Below are 22,250 nucleotides of genomic sequence, written 5' to 3'. Positions count from 1 at the left end.
AGTCTAAAGAAACAGATGATACACAAAAAGGAAACTAGGCTTGTCCTCTAGAAGCTTATTTTAGATTTTAAAATGAAAAACATTATACACTGAAGCAAAATCTAAAGTATACATATATATACTTAGATACTATAAAAGAGAAAGAAATGCTGATTAAATACAATTTTATATAATCTCAATACTTAAAATGGTTGAAAAGTTCAATTTTGTTCGAAATTGCTTTTCCTCTAGACTATGGCACATGTTGAAAATATTAAGCTTTGAATTACTATATTTGAATTACTCACTCAAAGCATTCCAGTACTAATAAAATAGCTGGTGTTCAATTTCAGCAACATAAAGAGAAAAGCTTTGGTAATGTTCCTTGAATCAAACTAAAGCATCCAAATATGTCATCCAATTCAGTAAGAATTTGTACTTTATAATGGCTCTCATTGATGCAAGGATAGAAAATTAGTAGTCTTTTAAAGAGACTGTAAATTAACTAAATTTGATAACAGTAATCTATCAAAATTGAGTTCCATACCAGTTAGCATTTGACTTGCATTTTGAGGGTTCATGTTGTGAATCTTGTTCTTAACCAACTTTAGATTACTGTCTCTTTACTTCCCTTTTGATGGAAAATAATTGCCTTTAAGAATAAGAAGTAATAAAGCCCACTCTACTAATTCTAAGGAAACGCTAGTTCCATCACAATAGGAAACAAGAGAGAACAGAAAACTTTAAAATTTCATACCTGTCAGGTTGATCTTACAACTTAGATAATAACAAATAATACTTACCAATGCATACATCGATTTTCCCTTTAATGGCAGCTTCATGCAGAGGGGTATAGTTCCAGTTATCCCTGGCATTTGGATCGGCTCCTTGGCACAATAACAGACTCACAACCTCAGCATGGCCAAAAGAACAGGCGTTATGAAGTGGGATGAGACCTCCATCATCACGAGCATGGACATTAGCACCCATCTGCAGCAAATGTTCTACAACATCCTTCCTTCCAAAACCTAAAAATAAAGAGGGAAAATATCTTACATTAAATCAATTTTGTAAAAAGAACCATTAGAATTCCTTTAACAATATCAACAAATAAGAACTGAAGTACTACATTCTATAACAAAAAGAGTAAAAAAAAAAAGGCTAATATTCAAATGGATTCTTTCATCTCAGAAAACGAAGAACTAAGAAAGCTCTTCCTTTAGTATTTGGACAGTTTATTAAAAAAAAACACATTTTTTCAATACCTCTGTGTGCTGGGCAACACATGACTCCTGTCTGAGGCATTCACTTTCCCCTCATGCTTCACAAGACAAAATCAAATGTATATTTTAAGATAATGGTTATTTAAACACTGCTGACAACCAAATCAAACACTCAACATAACACTAAGAGAAATTGGAGAAAAATGTATGGATACTAGAAATATGTGGTGATGGTTTGTTGACAAGTTATTTAAAAGTAACAATAAAAGATAATGCCAAAATATTTACTCTTGGGACTGGTGGCCAAACTAAATGAAATGGGTGGTTAAGTGAAACAATTCAAGCTTGGATTTACTGAGTCTGAGGAAACAATATGACAAACAAGTGGAAATACAGACATTTGAAAATGCAGAACCAGAACACTGACAAGAAGTATCACAACTTTTAGACAGAAAAAAAGGGGGGGGGGGGGATCCAGAAAAGATCTGCGGCAGAATGGGACTAGATAAACACTGAGAAAGGTAAAACATACCATGAAAGTACAACTTTATGGAAGTCAAAGGGCACCAACATTATGCAATGTCCAGCATGATGAGGATTTTAATTAGATCAATAGACAACAGGAAAAATAGCCAATGACAATTTTAAAGTAATTGTATTATGTTGATGAAATTACAAGCTACATTGCAATGGATTTAAAAACCTTCAAATACTAGCATTTTTTATCTTTACTAGCTAATACATTTATTAATGATTCTTTCCTACTTTAAATTTGATTAGGTTTTTATTAGCTAGGAATTACTACCTCCATGCTATTACAATACAAATAATAATGATAAGTAGCGAACTTACACACTAAGCTCTTATGTGTGTCATGAAGTATGATAAATGCTCAACATGCATTAGTTCCTTGTGGTAACACCTTGTGAGATACCATTATCCTCATTTTATTGTTGAGGAATTCTTTCTCTGAGTTTTGATGTCATGAACTGTACTTCCAAACATATCTCAAGTCTGTCTACTCCCCAGAGCAACCAGCTCTGTTTCAAGTCCCATAATCTCTTGTCTAAACTTCAGCATATAACCTTCTAACTGGTCTTTGCTGTCACATCTGCTGTCCTACAATTCATCCTTACAGAGTAGGCAGAGTGATCTTTTCAAGGCATAGATCAGGTCACTTCCCTGCTTGAAATTCTGCAATGGGTTCCCGTAACACAAATAATATAATATAAATACAAACTCCTTATGACCTATAAGGCTTTCTGTGAGCTGGCCTTTCTCACCTCCCCTATCTCTCATTAAGCTTCACTCACTTTTTGTTCCCTGAATATGACAAACTCCTTTCAGCCAATGGGACTTTGCACTTGCTGTCTGCTCTGCCTGAAGACCTGGGACCCAGATCTTCACTTGCCTAGCTCCTTCTGTCATGCAGTTCTCAGCTCAGAGATAAATAACTCAGAAATAAGCGACTTTGGCTGACCACCCAATTTAAGGTCACTCACGCTCACAAACACTCTTCCATCACTGTTTTCAATATCAGTCAGTTTTACTTTCCTTCTGTACTTAATCACTACCTGAAAGTGCCTTGTTCATGTATTTGTTTAATGTCTCTCCCAACTCAAGATGTTCCATGAAAAGAGGTACCCTCACTGTCTTATGAGCTGTTTGTTTCTCCAACACCTAGAATAGTGCCTGATATGCACTCAACAATATATTTGTTGACTACACGAATATACATAATGTTTACTTACTTCATGATAAGTAGACCAAAATAGTAAGTAAGCAGCTTTTAATTTTATATTTTTAATTTACAAAAAGAAAACAGATTTAAAGGTTTTTCTGGCTATGATAATATCAGGTATATTTTTAAATACATAAACAAAACACCAAGTTTTCATAAAGGAAAATCACCTGTAATGTCACTATCCAGATAGCATGAGCATTTTGATGATTAAACTTCCAGATTTCTTTCTTTGTCCAAAACTGTCCTCTAATTCAGTCTATTAATTTTAATTTTCATTCGAAATGCTTGAGAATACTCATTTCCCTACTCTGTATACATTAATATAATTTATAAGATTTAAAGCAGAGAGGCAAGAAAATACAAATGCTATTTACATTTTTGGTTCAGATATTTGCATTTTATTTTTGAAAATAACACTTGATTCTATCCAAGTCTTAAAAGGATTATCAGTCACTTTATTAAAGATAAATTGGAGAGGGTCAAGAGCAAAATCAGAGAGACAGGTTAAGAAAAATTTTGCCATAGCCTGGGCAAATTGATGGTGGCTTAGAATAGGATAGTGGCAGTGCAGATGGGTCAAAAACGAGAAAACTGAGATAGGCTTTAAAGCCACAAGGACTGACTCCCAAGTTTCTGGCTTAAGCAACCCAGTTCCTGGAGATGCCCTCTGGGGCGGGTCAGGGCAAGCCAAGTAGCAATAAAAAGTTCACCTGATGAACTGTTCTTCTCCAACTACTAAACTAAGTACCACAAGCCTTTTTTAACTTCAGAATTACATTATTTCACATATTCAAGACATTTATAAAATATGCTATTCCAGAATTACATTATTTCACATATTCAAAGAAATTTTTTAAAAAGCATTGTTGCTGGCACTGTGAGAAAAACCTAAATTCATAACACATAACCTAACCCCAATATACTCCACTAGAAGCCCGTTGCACAAAGTTTCGTGCAAAGACCTTCCTTCACCTGGCTGCCGGCACCAGTTTTCCGCCAGCAGCAGTTTTCCTCTGGCCACCTGCCGATCGGAGCACCTCCCACCAGCGCGATAGGCCACCCTGAGAGGAACTCCGATCAGGAGGCGCTCCGATCGGCAGGTGTCCAGAGGAAAACTGCTGTTGGCGGAAAACTGGTGCCAGCAGCCACGCAATCAGCCACCCCGAGTTCCACCACTGCCACCGGCGCCTTCCGCGGCTCCATCGGTCCTCCCGCAGTGCCGGCCGTTGGGGCAGGCGGGAGGAACGGGGGGCGGGGACTCGTGAGTCCCCGCCTCCTGCTCCTCCTGTCAGCCCAATTGGCCACCCCAAGTCCCGCCCCCAGACTGCAGCCGGCCCAATCGTGGGCGTAGCGGAGTGATGGTTATTTGCATACTTCCCTTTTATTAGGTAGGATAATTTTCCTTATTATAATGTTATAGAGTTTCAATTAGGGCCATTTAAAACGTTTCAATGTCAAAAATAAGGTCACTGGTATCTATTCACCAGGAATTTAGAGACTGAAAATTGTTTCACTTATATTCAGCATTTTACTGCCTAAAATTAAAGCTTCAAAGGAACAACCTTGTCCAATATTAAATTTGTAACGAACAACTATGACTTCTAAAATTTAATAAAAGAAGAAAAATCGAAAGTGTGTGCAGTATTTTAAAGTGATGTTTTTATTTATGGTAACAAAGTCACAGCTTAAAGATATTTTTCACTCTAATTGTACTGCCAGGAAAGCCACAACCACTGTACATCATTTGAATTACTAAATCATTGATCTATACTTATACACCCAAAGAAAAAATGTGTATTATCTCATATCTATTTATTTTTAATTTTTTCCCCGTAAGTGTAAGAAGATTATACACAAAAGATACTCAAAGTGATAGTAAAAGAAGTTTGGGATTGTCTGGGAAAACAACTCATGAAGTCTTTTTTTTTCTTCTTATAATTCTTTATTGTTGCAGGTATTACATATGTCCCCCGCTTTTCCCCTTTGACTCCTCCAGCCCACCTCCCCGCAACCCAGGCCTTCAGCACCCTATTGTCTGTGTGAGGGGGATCTCAGAGGGAAGGCGGGGGAGTGGGGGTGGGAATAATCAATTTGCTTAATTTTTAAATAACATCTACCTTACTGATAATATACAGATTTTTTTTTTAACAAACCAAAATAACTCATGAATTCTTATACATATTGTATCTATTTTCCAGACATAAAGGAAATCATAGAAGGTAAGCTGGGAAAGATAAAAAAGGTACTTGGTGACAGAAGTGACTTGTTCATTATTCTCTCTAAAAACATTAGGAAAAACTAGAATCTAAAATATTAAAATGACCTACTTACTTTCCTAAGCATTATCAATTCAATCCACTCAAGTAAAAAAAAAAAAGATCTCTGAACAATGACAAAATTACTTTCAATAAAATAAAATTGAGCTATGATACACTTATGTAAAAGCTATAAAATTTTTAAAGTAATTTTCTTTCCTGGCTAACAGACTCATCATTCACCAAGTCAGCACTGGTGGTTCCAAAAATCTGTGAACATCTCTAAACATTCATTCAACACAGTAACTTATAATTTTACTGAATTAAATATCTTAATCATACTTTTATCTTGGCTGCTTGTGCCCCTTGCAGCCTCAAAATTAGAGAGGGATACCTAGCAGAGCAGACCTATCTCAGCATGATATTCTAATTCTATTAACTTTCTTGTACAGGTCTACCTTCTAAAGTCTCCCAACATTGTCAGTTTTATTGCATTTTAAGGAGAAAATTACATGCCACAGTTTCTCTAATCTGGGGATTGAAGAAAATTTTGTGACATATTCTTTAAAAGGGGTTTTCCATATACTGGGTTAAATTTGTGCAGTCCAACATACTCAGAACCATAGATACCCAGTAATAGATTCCTGCTTAATTTATAATAAATGTTCCAAGACAAAGAAAAATACATTTTCTATTTAATATTCAAAGTCATTACTGCTTCCTCTTCTGATTTCAATTCTAACTATATTAGCCTTTAAATAAAGAACTATTTTATACTTCATTAGATCAGGAGTCACTCCCTGTTGTTTCTAAAATAACAGTTTAGAAAACAAACTACAAAATGACTTCTATAAAGTCAATGAAGCTGCATGTTTTTCATTTGTCAAAGGCAGACTTGGACAGATTAATTTTTCCATTTTACAGGCCTGATTTAAAAAGGAAAACGTTTATACTTAAAGAAAAGTATTTAAATAGCAAGTGTAGTCAAGAATGTGTGCCTTCCCAAACCCAAGGAGAAATCACCAGAAGCAAAAAAGGGTAAGAAAGGAATCCCAGATTCCAGCCCAAAACAAAACAAAACAAAAACAAAATGAACAGCGCTGGCCAGTTTTCTCAGTGGATAGAATATTGGCCCTGGGACCCAAGGGTCACTCCCGGGTTCAATTCCCGGTCAAGGGCACGTACCTGGGTTGCAAGTTCAATCCCTGGTCCTGGTTGGGACACAAGCGGGAACCAACCAATCGATGTGTCTCTCTCCCTCAATGTCTACCCCTCCCCTCTGCCTTCCACTCTCTCTGAAAATTAATGGTTTTCCTCACTCCTCAGGTGAGGATTAAAAACAAATCAAAAATGAAAGAAATCATTCCTCCTTGGGGAAGAAGGAAAAAAGGTTGAATGCCACTGAAAGAAGAAACTTCAGCTTAAGAGCTGAAGATCACGTATTCTAGACAGGCGGGGCCAGAGGAAAGTGTTCAAATTGTATCCTTTTGACTCCCTAACATTGTCCAATTGTCCCCTAGGCTGCTGTGGAATATGAAAGCAGTATCTCCAGTGGAGCTCTAGGCAAAAAAAAGAGGGGTAACTCCAAGGCAGATAAAAGTTGCCTGAGGTGGGAAGCAAAATACAGGTACTAGTAGACTCCCAATTAGGCATTCACAAGGACGGTGACAGAACTTAGAAAAGGATCAGAGAAATCCTGAGCAACCAGAGTGTATTGAGCAAAACTCACCAGCCAGAGCCTCTCTATCCTGAGGCATGTCCCTATTTGCCTCACACCTGGAGGACCAAAATCTAAAAAACAGGCTTTCACCACCCCTAAAACCAATGCCCATTTAGGAATATACGCACACATAGCACTGTCTTAAAAACGTTCAGCAATTTGAGTTCATTTTACAGACTCAAGGCCAAGTTCCTATAACTCTAAAACTTCATTAATACCAAGGCAGTTTTCCCCCTGAAATAATAACTACCTTATAAGCTTATAAGTAGGAAGTAATAATTGTAAAAATACTTTCTAAATCATAAAAAGTTGTACAAATATTAGATGTTCTTAATCTCACTAGACTTGGGAATCTTAACCTGGGTTCCATGTGTCCTAAAGCAATGATTCTCAACCCTGTCTGCATGTTAAAATCACCAGAAGAGTTTAAAAAAAATAAAAAGCCCTACCCCTACTCCTGCAATTTGATTTAACTGGTCTAGGGTTAAGAATCATTGCTCTGAAAGTCATTATCAGCATTGGCATGCTGATGGGACTTGTTAAAAATGCGAATTCTCAGACTCTACTCCAGACTAGCTGAATGAGAAATTTTGGGAATGTGGCCTTGCAAGCTGTTTTAACAAGCCATCCAGGTGACTGATGCAACGTTTGAGAACCATAGTTCCAGAGCTTCTGAAAGTTTGTAATCCTCTGAAAATTACATATGAAATTTGGTATTTAAGTATATCTTTCTGTGAAAAATGTCTATACCTTTAATAGATTCTCAAAAGAGTGTTAATAAAACAAAGAACCACTTGTATTAGCTCAGTAGCTTTCAAAGTGTGGTCTGTGGACCTTTGGTAGTCCCTGAGACCCTATCTGAGGATCTAAGAGGTCAAAACTACTTACAAAATAATACTAATATGAATTTGCCTTTTTCACCATCAGGACAGTGCTTGATTTTATATCATGTGTTGGTCATTTGGAAAGTGTACACATGGTGTACTGATGATACAAAAGCAACCCTATCTTTTAAAGAGGGAATATGCTAACTGACCGTCACACCCTCACAAAGATGGTGGTGCTCACAGCCAATAAGGAGAGAATATGCTAATTGACTGCCACACCCTCAAAGATGGCGGCACCCATAGCCCCAAGATGGCGGCACCCAGTCCCCTCAGCCCTCCAGCCGCCCAGGGCCAGCCTGAGGTGCAGGCAAGCCTCAGATGGCAGCTGCCCAGCCGTCCAGGGCCAGCCTGAGGCGCAGGCAAGCCTCGGATGGCGGCTGCCCAGCCGCCCAGGGCCGCCCGAGGCTCAGGTAACCAGGGCTGGCCGAGGCTTGCGCTGCTGGCAGTGGCAGCAGCAGTGGTGTGATGGGGGCGTCGCCTTCCTCTGATCATCGGGTCACCTCCCACCCCTGAGGGATCCCGGACTGTGAGAGGGGGCAGGCCAGGCTGAGGGACGCCCCCTCCAGTGCATGAATTTTCATGAACCAGGCCTCTAGTGGTAAATGAAGCTGCTGACACCTTGGCATGAATCAAGACAATGGCACCAAACTACAGTATTAGCCATTGTATTCTTCACCGCCAGGCCCTCATAGTTAAAATAAAAAATTTTTTAAAAGCCCCCAGTTTCACTTAAGAATATCCTTCACGAAAATGTAAACATTATTGTTATTAAATTCCAACTCTGTGTACATCTCTTTAATATTCTTGTAGCAAAATGAGAAATACACACTAAGCACTTCTGCCACACACCAAATATGGTTGTCTTGAGGAACAAAACATATGCACTTGTTTGAGCTCAGTTTCATCTGTGTATTTGGCAATTTTTTCTCGAGAATGAACAAAGTGAGCCTGTCCCTTCAAGGGAAACAGTTGATAGTATTTGTTCCCAATGATAAAATTTGAGCTTTCAAATAAAAATGAGAACTTTGTAAAACTGTCATCTGCCACCATGAGCTTAACAGTTTCCCAATACTTAAATATTTTTACGATAAGATTGGTGATGATATTAGCAAATGTGTTTATTATATAAAGTGAAATGGATCAATTTTAGCATAACAGAGTATGAAAAACTTATTAATATGGCTTAAGATCCCATACTGCAACTACCCTTAAGAAAACTGCTAGTTATCAACTTTGGGTGTAGTATCAAAAAAAACCACAAATCTAAGGTTATCTGAAAATGCTATTAAAAGATTCCTTCCCGTTTCAACTATATAGTTACCCAGGATTTAAAGCTGAATTGTCTTCATATACTTCAAATGATAAAGTACAACAAATGGTATGAAGAAGCAATGAAAATTTGCCTGTCTTCTTAAGTCAGACATTAAAAGTGACGTACAAAGGTAAAATAATGCCTCTTCTCATTAACCTTTATTTTAGAAAACAGTGAAAGGTAAAATAATGCCTCTTTGACGTACAAAGGTAAAATAATGCCTCTTCTCATTAACCTTTATTTAAGAAAACTTTAGTCTGTTCATTAAAAGTGTGATTTACAAGTAGACCTTGAGAAAGAAGATACATACCAAGAAGGGCTCCTAGTAGCTAACTGGGCTCAAATTAAAAAACAAACAAAAAACAGAGTCTAGCAGCCAGTTCTAAACAGGGGCTTCTTACACAAGCCACTAGCCTTTTCAAGGAGAAAGCTGCAATGACCTGTTGCCTCCCACAATGAACTACCTACCTGTCTGCACTGTGTCTCTGCCCACTGAGCAAGCCTTTATAAAGGAGTTCCTGGAATTATATTTCAACCAATAGGGCTGAGGTTTTCCCCCATCCAATCAGAGCTGCACAGCTATATCCCCATCAGCATATTTAGTTAACTATTAGAGTGGCTCCATTCTGACCAATCAGGACAGTGCCTTTTGGGCCAATCATACTGCAAGGATTTGGAATTCTCATTTGCATGGGGATGGACCAATCAGGAACTAAGGGTGGGGACTTCTGCCTATATCAGTTAGCTCCCCTCTGGCTCAGAGAACACGCTTTCCCTTTCCATCAAAGGCTGGAGGTAAAAAAATCAAAGGTTGAAAAAGAAACACTGAAGATGTCTTGCTGGACCAAAGTGGAACAGAGTGGCACAGGGCAGAGCAAAGCAGACCAAAGCAGAGCAAAGCTAACTAACCAGAGAGGAGCCTCACCTGGAAGGCCACCTTGTAGCCATGCTGTTCCATAGCCAGTGCTACCTCTTAACTGAACTGTAACACTACTGAGCTGTTCTCATAGTTGTGCTTATCACAACTGAACTATTAGCACTTAATAAAGTTTCCTTTCTCCACCCCCCTCAAACTGGGAATTCCTGTTGGTGTTAAATTGGCACCAAGAACCATCGATTGACACCCAAAGTTTATGATTGTTACTTCTTAATTTCTCAGCTTTAACTCCTAATATGATAAATACCCACAGACATAATCCACATAAACAAAAGCTCTATCAAATATTTTTAAGAGTGAAAAGAGTCCTGAGACTATCAAGTTTGAGAAACAATGCATTATAACTATAAACTTCCTCAGAGACAGGAAATAATTCTCATCATCTTGGTCTTTATAATAGTACTTATATTTATTGAGTTGTTACTAAATTACTGTAAAACCTTAGGGCTCATGCCAGATTACTAAGAAACAGACCAAAGAGGAAAAACACACTATGGTATTGTCTTAGTGACTATTAATTAAGCAAGTTGCATACATTCCTTTAAATTTCTAATACTTACCTGGTAGTTTCATACTGCCAATGAAGGACCACATTTACTCTCAGAAATGTGAATTAATAAGAGATGAGTGGGGTATCCTCAACATATCACTAAGATTCAATGCAATGAATAAGCTATTTCCCATATTTCATGTTGGTAATATTAAGAATTGAGTTTTTTCTAGGGTAATAGGAAGACCAAAATGCCTACAATGACATTTAAAATTTTTTGTTTTAAAATACCAATAACACAAATTTTACAATCTTAACCATTTTTAAGGGTCAGTTCATGGGTATTATGTACTTTCAAATTATTGTGACTCCCATATGTTTTATCTCAACATTCTTTTTTGCTCCCATGAATCAAAAAATATAGCAGTTTATCTTTAAGATTTTCTAACAATTTTAAGTAGTCTTTTAAAGGAGTTGCTAAAATACTCTGTTAGACAGACATGAACAGAGCAAGGACAATGGGCCAGGTACAGAAACTCACCAGGGCAGAAAGCCCCAAGTGCTTAGCAAGGGGCAAAACTGGGAAAACAAGAACCTCACCCACAGGGTAACCTATCCTCCCCTAGCATGTCACTAGTCATGCGGTTTAGACCCCCTGACTTTTTCCTCCCTATAGATAACATCTAGGCCTCAGCTGTTTTTCAGCTCCAGGCCCAGAAAAGCAGCAAAACCAGACAAGTGAAGGTCTGGCTGCCTCAGGACCAGCTACATTGACTGATGACCCTGTGCCCTGGCACCAACCAATCAGTGGACTCCAGGACCCTGAAAGACCGCACCTGGAAAGCTGATGAATATTCTATTGAGACCCTCCCCTGAGATCTCCCCCAAGATTTCCACCAGCAAGAGAGATAAATATGCTCAGGACAAAGGACCCAGTGTGCCCTCTCCCTTCAAGGAGCACGCCTGTGCCATTCCCTTCCCCCTCTCCTTCCCCCACAGCCACATATCCCCTAACCTCTAAGGGACTCCACAAGACTTGCAACCAGGGAAGCAATGGGCAGTGGCAGCTCATCCCGGGCTAACCCCATGAACCTGTCTCTAAACCCCCTTTTCTATGACTCCTCAGTGAGCCAAAGCAGCCCAACCTAGGCTCTCCTGTTGCTTCTTCTATGCCCTTTCTTGTTTCACTGTCCTAAGTATACTTTTGCTGTCATCATGGACCCAATATCCTTTGGTTCAGTGCTGTGTAGCCCTTTGCTCTGGATATCCCCATTGTCCAACCCCTTTTCCTTAAATAAATTCAATTTTTCTTTATTCATTGTCTGAGATAGTTATTTAGCCTGTCCGTGAATCACCGACTTTAACCTTTCACCCTCTTCATTAAATTATTAGGTTCTCAAAGACAGATTACTTTCAATTACACTTTTTTATGATTATGAAACAAGTGATTAAAAGATCAGAGTCCAACATTCTAATAATTCAAATGTTCCAATACCTTACTAATATATATATATATATATATATATATATATATATATATATAAAAACATTGTTACTAGGATTTGATTGAGGCTATATGTTTTAATAAAGCATCTACATGCAGTTTTGCTTTATTTTAAATGCCTAGAAAAAGAGAGGGGGGAAATTTGTCAAAATAACTATATGATCTCCTTGGCTTGGGGTAGTGAGATGATGGGCTACTTTATACTGCATTTTCCAAAATTTGTACAATTACTTTTATTTTCAGAAAACAAATTTGAGAAAGCAATAACTATCAAATTATAAGATGTCTCAAAAAGTAATTTCTCATTGCTATCAACTTTCTGTTTGAATAGCATGGACCAAATTATTTTAGGACAGCCAGATATAGATTTAAATCTAGCTCTATCACTTAACAGCTATGTGACCTGGGACAAGACATCAATCTCTGAGTCTCAGTTTCTTCATCCTCGAAGTAGAGGTAAAACCTATCTCATATGGTTGCTGTAAGGATTAATAAAATTAAAGAGGGAGAGGAAACTACATTATTTAATTTCTTCTTTTGCTACAATTTTAAAAAAATCGCTAGACTAAATTGAACAGGTAGCTGACACAGAAAACAGTTTTTTGAGAAAAGAGCCTCAAAAAAAAAAAAAGTTCAACCTCACACTGCTGATTCTACACACAGATACCTGAGCAAACAGGCAAAACAGGTTTCCACTTGACAAAGAACCCAGCAAGGCACAGTTAGGAAAAGCAATACTGGAGACCTGATGAAGCCTTAAAAGGAAAACTCAGTAGGCACCCAAAAACAAAATACTCGTAACTTGCATCAGTTAAACAAAATCAAATGACTTTTAAAAAATGATCCTCAAAGTTAGCCTGAGCACCTAGACTTTAGTAGAAATCCCCCAAACCCACCCTACTCAATTCCTATTATAAAAAATTGGTCTTCCAATCAGGGCTATATCCTAACTTCCTGAGAGATTCTGTCAGAAGAATAAACATAGGCCAAAGTAATTTCAAGGACCCTGACATAGGGGAAAAATAAAAATTTAAGAGACACTTGTCTCTTCAATTGTGTCTACTGCACATTTTACAATCAACTACGGAAAAGATTTCTTTGTCCATGAAGCAAAAGCAAGCTATACATACATTTAAAAATAAGCCACTCTAGTGTTTACATCGGCATTTCCTCACAAGACTCAAAGATATTTACTCCTTTTCAAAACCTAACACTACAATGAAATACATTTTCTTAGCATTATTTACATTCCTAGTTATACTGGTACACATACATATATGTGTATATATGTATTCTGGGCTCTACACTGAAGATTCCATTTTTCAATATATTTATGCTCACAATTCCACCCTGTATGTTATATCTTCTATCAACCAGATGTATTTCTTTTGCCTTTTAACTGCCAAAGAATCACCTCAGGTCTGAAAGGAAGGAAATGCCCAGAGGAGAGAAAACAAGGCTGGTGACCAGACTAAAGTTGTCAAAACAACCTTCTATGTAAAAAGACTGTGAATAAATCATTTCATCTATAAGATGTCCTTAGCAGAATGTCTCTGATTAAGGTGCCCTAGAAAGTGGCACATGGGCTATATAAACTGAGATATAAAATGGTGACGCTTCATAATTTAAATGCTACTACTGTAAGAGATGATCCTGCAAACAACTGAGAGACTTCATCTAGTCTAGGTCAGAGACACCTATGTCCACCATCAGAAGAGAGGACAAAAGGAGTTACCCTCAACATCTCAGACCTCTATTTTTATCCTTGCAATTATTTAGCAATTAATTCCTGTAAAAATGAGCAACGGAAAAATACTGAGGTCAAATCCCATGCAAAATTCTTATAAGAAGAATTTGAGCCAGAATTGGACCCCTATAGATAATATATACCATAACAAAATGCTCACATCACATAGACAAAATTATTTACTATTTAACACTAGATAAAAGACAATATGAAAAATGATACAAGTTGACATATACCTGAACTAGCAATAAGATGGCAGAACTCAGAAAATAATGCAAAATTAAGAAAAATCATTTCAGAAATAAAGACTAAAAAAGGAAAACAAAGGTGAAAAACCCCCACAGATAATGCATTGTAATGGGGATTAGCAAACTATGACCCATGCACCAAATCTGGCCATCACCTGTTTTTACAAATAAAGTTTTATTGAAACACAACCAATGGATACCTTCATGGTACAAAAACACAGCTGAGTATTTGAAACAGAGACCATATAGGGCACAAAGCGTAAAATACTTATTGTCTGGCCATTTACACAAAATGTTTTCCAACTCCTACAATAAGAGAAATGGAAGGTAAAAGAAGAAATATTTTGAGAAGCAAAAATAAATGAAGATATATATATATTTTTAAAGGATACAAGAGTGACAGTTATCAGTGGCTCTGAGTAGGTAAGTACAGGCAGTTATTATTTAAACGGGCAGGGTTTCTATTTAGGATAAAATGTTTTAGAAATGGACAGTGGTGGGAGAAACCAAGATGGCAGCATAGGTAAACACCTGAACTTGCTGCCTCGAATAACCACTTCAAAACTACAACTAAAAGACAAAACAGACATCATCCAGAACCAAAAGAAGGCTGGCTAACTGGAAATTCTACAACTAGAAGGGAAGAGAAAAGCACACTGAGACTCAGAGGAGCTGCGGAAGTAAAGTGCAGAGGTACGGAGGTGCGCGCACAGAGAGGGCTGGCAATTGAGTACGCGGCTGGATTTTTCAATCAGGAGGGAGACACAAGCTCCTTTGCTCTGAACTCCAGTTCCAGGCGAGTCTCTGGGGACCCAGACTCATACGGGGAGAAACTGGACTGTCTGGCAGCAGGCAGAACTCGAGGGCAGCTTTCTCTCAGAGGTGCTTGCAGCGATTACCAAGGGACACTGAGACCCGGGGCCTCTTAGGGCAGGGCTGACGGTCAGCCATTGCTGTTTGCTTCGCCCTGAGACTCCACCCCATCCAAGCTGTGCGCAGAGGCTTTTGCATATGAATGGCCTGGTCCTCTGAAATCTAAACTTACCTAACAAACTGCAGCTGAGTCAAGAGAGACCCAGAACATCCAAAAGAAGGCCCAAGGCCCCGCAGCAGCTTGCACTGCTTCACAGCTGGGCCTCATCTGGGCACCTCCAAAACCCAAACGAAGAAGAGGAATCTGCAGATCTTTCTGTAGCTCCTGCGGCCTCAGGCAGAGGCTAAATTAGCACCTCCTTGGAGATCCAAGAGCCAGTGTACGCAGGGGTCAGAGTGGGACCATCAAGATTACAACTCCTCAGATACATAAGGGACACACTCAGGGGGCAGACTCAGTGAGCACCAAAGCCCCACTGAAGCAAGTCTTGACTCATAAAGGTGTCTCCAGCACAGAAGTTTCCCATCATAGACACAGCTGATCCTCACAGCCAATTGGCCTGGAGGTCAATTCCTCCCAGTGATACACCAACAACAATCAAGGTTTAACTACAACAAGACTGTGTACACAGCCCACAAAGGGGTGCACCAAGAGTGTCCATCTCAGGTAACTGGGAAGGCTGAGCCACTGGGCCCTATAGGACACCTAGCAAACAAAGCCACTCTTTCAACACAGGGAAGCAGCCAAAATGCAGAGACAAAGAAACAGGTCACAAATGAAAGAAATGAAGGAAAGCAAACTACTGGATATGGAGTCAAAACCACAGTTATAAGGTTTCTCAAGAATTTTCTAGAAAAGGCCAATACATTTAGCGAGACCTTCAAGGATATGAAAAAGGACCAACTAGAAATTAAGCATACACTGACTGAAATAAAAAATATTATACAGAGATCCAACAGCAGACTAGAGGATCACAAGAATCAAGTCAAAGATATGAAATACAAAGAAGCAAAAAACACCCAACTGGAAAAGCAAAAAGCAAAAAGAATCCAAAAATATGAAGATAGTGTAAGGAGCCTCTGGGACAACTTCAAGCATACCAACATCAGAATTATGGGGGTGCCAGAAGAAGAGAGAGAACAAGATATTGAAAACCTATTTGAAGAAATAATGACTGAAAACTTCCCCCACCTGGTGAAAGAAATAGACTTACAAGTCCAGGAAGCGCACAGAACCCCAAACAAGAGGAATCCAAAGAGGACCACACCAAGACACATCATAATTAAAATGCCAAGAACAAAAGACAAAGAGAGAATCTTAAAAGGAGCCAGAGAAAAACAGTTAGTTACCTAAAAGGGAGCACCCATATGATTGTCAGCTATTTCTCAACAGAAACTATGCAGGTCAGATGGGAGTGGCAAGAAATAGTCAAAGTGATGAGTAGCAAGAACCTACAACCAAGATTACTCTACCCAGCAAAGCTATTATTCAGAATTGAAGGTCAGATAAAGAGCTTCACAGATAAGAAAAAGCTAAAGGAGTTCATCACCGCCAAACCAGTATTATATGAAATGCTAAAAGGTATTCTTCAAGAGGAGGAAGAAAAAGAAAAAGGTAAAGATAAAAATTATGAACAACAAATACATATCTATCAACAAGTGAATCTAAAAAGCAAGTGAATAAAAAATCTGATGAACAGAATAATCTGGTAAATATAATAGAATCAGGGGCATAGAAAGGGAGTGGACTGACAATCCTCAGGGGGAAAGAGGTGTGGGGGGTGCGGGAAGAGACTGGACAAAAATCATACACCTATGGATGAGGATGGGGTGGGGAGGTAAGGGCATGGGGTGGGGTGGGAACCGGGTGGAAGAGAGCTATGGGCGGGGGGGGGGGGGGGGAGGGGGGAGCGAAGAGGAACAACTGTAATAATCTGAACAATAAAGATTTATTAAAAAAGTAAGATAATGTATGTAAAGTGTTTGACAAAAAAAAAAAAGAAATGGACAGTGGTGATGGTCTGACAACACTGTGAATGTTAATGCCATTGGAGTGTACACTTTAAAATGTTAAATTTTATGTTATATATATTTTATCACAAAAAAAAGAAAGTGACAAATTTGGAAGACAGGCAAAGTTCCAATATACATAAAACCAAGAAAAGAATACTAAAAACTGTAATTTAAGAAAACTTGTATGCATATATGCATAACCCATGGACACAGACAACAGGGTAGTGAAGGCCTGGGACAGGGAGTGGGGCAGCCTTGAAGGGGTCAATGGGGGGAAAAGGGAGATATATGTAATACTATCAACAATAACGATTTAATTTAAAAAATAAGGTAAATACTATGAAATCTCAGAATTCAATGCTTTGTTAAAAGCCTTTTTTTAAGACCTCACCTGAATTTTTCTTTTAAAAAGGAGACCTCATCCTATATAATAAAAGGGTAATATGCAAATAGACTGAATGGCCTAACCACCAATCAAAGCATAATATGCTAATGATATGCTAAGGCTGTCAAACGCTTGCTATGACATGCACTGACCACCAGGGTGTAGATGCTCCTACTGGTAGGTTAGCTTGCTGCTGGGGTCCGGCCGATCGGGACTGAGAGAGATGGGCCAGACATGCCCCAGAGCCCTCCCGCAGTCCCTCCCTGGCCCAATCATGCACCAGTGGGGTCCCTCAGCCTGGCCTGTGCTCTCTTGCAATTCGAGATCCCTCGGGGGATGTTGGAGAGCCAGTTTCAGCCCGATCCCACAGGCCACACCCCTTGGGAGGGCGCCAGATGCAGGCTCATGGCTGGTGAGCCATACTATGGCAGCGTGAGCCTCTACTGATCTGGACTGATTGGGTGCGAGTCCACAGCAGGCACAGTGGGGCCGGGATGAGCAGGAACAGCATGTGACTTTGGACTGCAGGTTTCAGCCCCATCCCTGCAGGCCACCCAGAGAGACCCCACCCATGCACGAATTCAGGCACCGGGCCTCTAGTCAGAATATATTGGCCCTTTAACAAAATTATGTCACTAGTAGGCATTAAAATAAGAAGATATCATCACTCTAAATTGATATGATTATAAAGTTTTGACTGCAGTCCTTTGAACAATAGAAAACCGGGGATCAAGGATCTTATCTGTAGAAGAGAGTCTTACATAAACTCTAGTCAATAATATAGGACTGGGTCATTTTGATATAGCCATCTTAAGACAGCATTAGAAATAGTGTTTTGAGAACTGTATCAAAAATAGAAACTGAAGATTATGTTTCTAATTGTGGATAGGGTGATTCCATTGTCTCTAAGCTATATTTTAAACAAATAATTATCACAGTCCAAGATAGGAGAGAAAGGATTCTTAATTGTGCTGCTTGAAAAGAACTTTGGTTACTCTTATGGTGATATTTTTTAAAAGTCATAAGGTTTAAATATGATTTCTGAGATCTTTAAAATGGATCCATTTCATTCTATAGAACTGTAAACTCATTTTAAAATAAAAATAAAGGCATTAATTAACATCCTTCCCATCTTTATTTGGCTAGCTATTTTGGACTCATCTTTTAAATCCCTGCTTAAAAATCTCTATCTGGAAAGACTTCCTTATGTCCTAAAACCACGACAAATGTCCCTATTATCTGCTCCAACTGATAGTATAATAATGTACTTTTTCTATCACTTTAGGTTACACACTTTGTGGGGTTTTGTTATTACTGTTCTTATCTAGCTGTCCCTACCAGACTGTAAGCTCCATAAGGTTAAGGACTACTTATTTGCCATTTCAAAATTGTATCAGTATTTAACACCTGTTTTATGATATTAAAATATTTGTGAAAAATGAACTACAAGTTTTAAACTTTTCCATCCATCCAAAAGATTGTACCTATTTCCTATCTTTAAAACAGCTATTCAAGGACAATTCAATGAATAGCATTCCAATCAACTAATAGTCAACTGAGAATTACTTTTAACTACTCAGACTATTCATGATGGAGAAGACTAGATTTAACAAAGCTTTAATGCTATACATAGAAACGTGAAGTATGGTAAACTGACTATAGGGTGGTATGTTTTTATACCATGGAGAGTTTTGCTGTTTTTGTTTTGTCTGTTTTCCACAAACTAAACAATTTTTTTTTTTGTAACATCCAGTTCAAGGTTGGATTCTCAATAACTACAACATAATTACAGGACTAAAACAGAATAAAAAGTAACTTATGACAAACAGAAGTGATTTGGGAGATATGCTCTACTTCATGTGTGGCTAATCCTAAACAAGTTCATTATTACACAAATAAATGTAAGTATCATCTGTGATTACTTACAATGGAGTAAGCTGAGGAGTGACAAGACTTGTGAAACAATGTTAAAATAGTCAAATTTGGAATAAAGTATGCAAAAACAAACAACCTTGGTTAATTTATAACACCAGGCATAGGCCTTTCATTTGGCCTAAAGAAAAAGAAATTCTATTTCATTTAAAATAAGCAGTATCCTGGAGCAAATACCTAGTTAGATGATAGCTTGTTTATGATCCAACTCACTACATTCCCAACAGTAATGTCTACTTGCCAAGAATGGATCCAGTAATCTAATAATGATTTCCTGTGTTTCTCATATTGTTGATCATGGCCCATTAATGAGTTACAAACAGCATTTGTAAATAATGAAATGTAATAGGATATAAAATATCAGAGTACAACACATGTAGTAAGGGAAAGTATTGTTTCCTGAAACTTTTGATTCAGTTTGTGTGTGTGACAATGTAAAATATGTTTCTAACTATTGGTTGCAATAAAAAAATGTGTGAATCTACTCTAGAAATATATACCCCCAATTACTTCTATCACAATTACTCACGAAAATTAAAAGTGACATCAACCGAGGTATAGGTTATGAAAGTTTAAACTTGATTTCACAAGCTCTAAAATCAAACTGTTTTGAGTTCAAATCCAGGTTCCACTACTTTCTGTGTGAATTTGGACTTATTTAAACAGTATGTGCTTCACTTTTGTCATCTGTAAAACGGGGGTAAGAATATCTCGCAAGTTTTGGTAACAATAATAATATATATAGTAAGTTCTTAACAAATATTTTACCATTAACAGAACAAACTGAAGGCATGATATATATTAGAAACAGCAAAAACCTTAACAGTGATATCACAGTTATCTAGGCTGTGAGAATAAGTCCTTTGTTTTGTTTTATATTTCTGTAGTTTACAAAAGTATACTAGATGTTTTAAAAATTAAAAACCTAATTCCAAGGTTTGGGAATTAGAACTTTCTCTTGAGAACTTCTGTGCCAAGTGCTTCTCACTAAATACTCACACAACCTTAATATATAATTTTTGCCCATGAGAAAAAGGAGGCAACCGAGATGAGCTGAAGTCTGTGTTAGACAAGTAACAAATAGCAGTGTCCAGGTCTTCAAATCCTATAGTTCTTCTATTATCACATAATGCATCCAAATAGTCTTCTCCAGTTGTTTCATATTAGGGATATTTTGATCTACCAATTAAGACTGTAAACCTGAGAAAGGGGGGAAAGTTTCACAAACTTTATTTTTGTCTTTCACTGGCTTAACTAAGACTAGGACAGATAAACACTTGTTGAGTCACATTCAACCTCTTTTGTCCTACACTCTCCTCATGGGACATGCCCTTGTGAAAAACTAAAGAGGCCAGCAAACAAACGACAAAGCTACTCGAAGCCTGCCCAAATCTAACTTTGTTCCTACAGAGAACCGAAAAAGTTTACGCATGCCCATACCCAGAGACTACCACGAAGGGGGTTTGGGAATGAGGACAAATATCACTAAGAAGAATGGATTCCCACGTTCCCCTACCACGCCCCCGTCGCCCGGGCACCAAGGAAAGGGACCTCCGTCCCTAGTCTCCCGGTGAGGTGTTCAAGAACCGTAACCACGCCCCCATGTTGTTCCATCACAATAACTTGGTTTTCTTTCCCTACCGGGACCCCCGTCCCTAACATCGAAACCCTTAAAAAAAAAAAAGTTTCTGACCTGCAGCGAAGTGCAGGGGAGAAGATTTCCGGCCGGCCATGTCCTTAGCGTTCACGTTGGCCGCGTCCACCAGCCTCTTCACCCGGGACACGTCCCCATTGCGGCAGGCCTCCAACAGCTCCCGCAGGGCCCCGCTCACGGCTGGGACCCCCGGCCCCGGCCCCGCTGCCCCCGGCCCCACTGTGGCTGCGGGGCTAACTCCCGCCGCCTCGGGGCTCTCCGCCAAGCTCGATCCGGGGGAGGATGGAGAGGACGAGGAGGAAGAAGTTGGGGAAGAAGAGGACGACGGTGAATTATTACTGACACCGCCGGCTGGGTTGGGAGGGACTCCGACGGCCGATGAAGCGGAAACCACGGGAACCACGGGAGCGGCGGCGACGGTACAGAGTGTGCTGGTGGTATTGCAACAGCTGGTACTGTCAACCGGGTCCGGGGATCGGGGCCTGTCGGGCGGATCCCGACTGCCATCCCCCTCGGGCAGCGCTAGGCCGTGCCGCGGGGAGGCGAAGGGGGCCAGGCCGCCCGCCGTGGGAGAGGCTGGGGTGGTCCCCGGGGCCAGGCCAGGGCTGAGTGGTGGGGGAGGTGGCGGCGGCGGCGCCGAAGCCCCTGGGGCGGGCTGGAGCTGCTGTTGATGATGGTGGTGATGATGCTGAGAGCGACGCGACGCCGCCATCTTCGGACTCCCCCGGCACTGTCACTGCGGCAACGGCCCCACAGCCCGCCCTCACTTCCGACTTCCGGACCAATCAGCATCCAGCGCACAGGAAATGATGCTTGGCGGAGTGGGAGGGGTCAAGGAGAAGTAGGGAAGTATTGGGAGCTCGGGTTACGGCCACGGAAGGGGGCGTGGCCGGGTGGCTGAGGGGCGGGCTTTGTGACGCCTGGGCGGGCCGGCGGGGAGATTTGAAAGCTGCAAGCAGTGTCTACCTAAATGGGAAAGTTCCCTGCATTTCTCGCTTTCAGCTTGCTTACATTGCCCTGCTCCGTCCTCTGGCCAAGTCTCCTTTAATTTTCCTTTATCTTGCCCAAAACCTGCTCTTCAGGTGTAACTCGGTGCGGGAAGAGAATGTGTCGTTTTTCATCTAGCAAGGGTCCTCGTTTGAAAAATGGAATACTAGCTCCCTCACAGAATTGTTAGCGGGGTTCAATGGGCTAACATATATACAAAGGGTTGTGTCCGTTAATAAAGCATAGCTGTAATCAGTCCATTGGTAATTCAGTCTTCTCTCCCTCCCCTCCCCCAGTTATCCCCTTGATCTCTATATCCCTTCTCTATAAGTTTTCTCACTCTGTGTACTTTTTAAAAAT

The 22,250-nt window shown here is 39.6% G+C and overlaps 1 protein-coding gene across 1 annotated transcript in view; it reads right to left on the bottom strand.

The window, feature by feature from the left end:
• Positions 1-21,664, bottom strand: part of TNKS (tankyrase) — a 163,907-nt gene extending 142,243 nt beyond the window's left edge. Inside the window, exons 1-2 of the mRNA XM_079779169.1 lie at positions 20,943-21,664; positions 783-1,007 (exon numbers count right to left, since the gene is read on the bottom strand). Coding sequence (XP_079635295.1) covers positions 783-1,007; positions 20,943-21,615 — 898 coding nt within the window. The 5' untranslated portion in view covers positions 21,616-21,664. The remainder of the gene's footprint in view (positions 1-782; positions 1,008-20,942) is intronic.
• Between the last annotated feature and the right edge of the window lie 586 nt (positions 21,665-22,250).

Source organism: Cnephaeus nilssonii (assembly GCF_951640355.1).
Source record: "Cnephaeus nilssonii genome assembly, chromosome: 8".
NCBI classification, from domain to species: domain Eukaryota; kingdom Metazoa; phylum Chordata; class Mammalia; order Chiroptera; family Vespertilionidae; genus Cnephaeus; species Cnephaeus nilssonii.
This window is presented reverse-complemented; position numbering and strand designations above follow the sequence as displayed.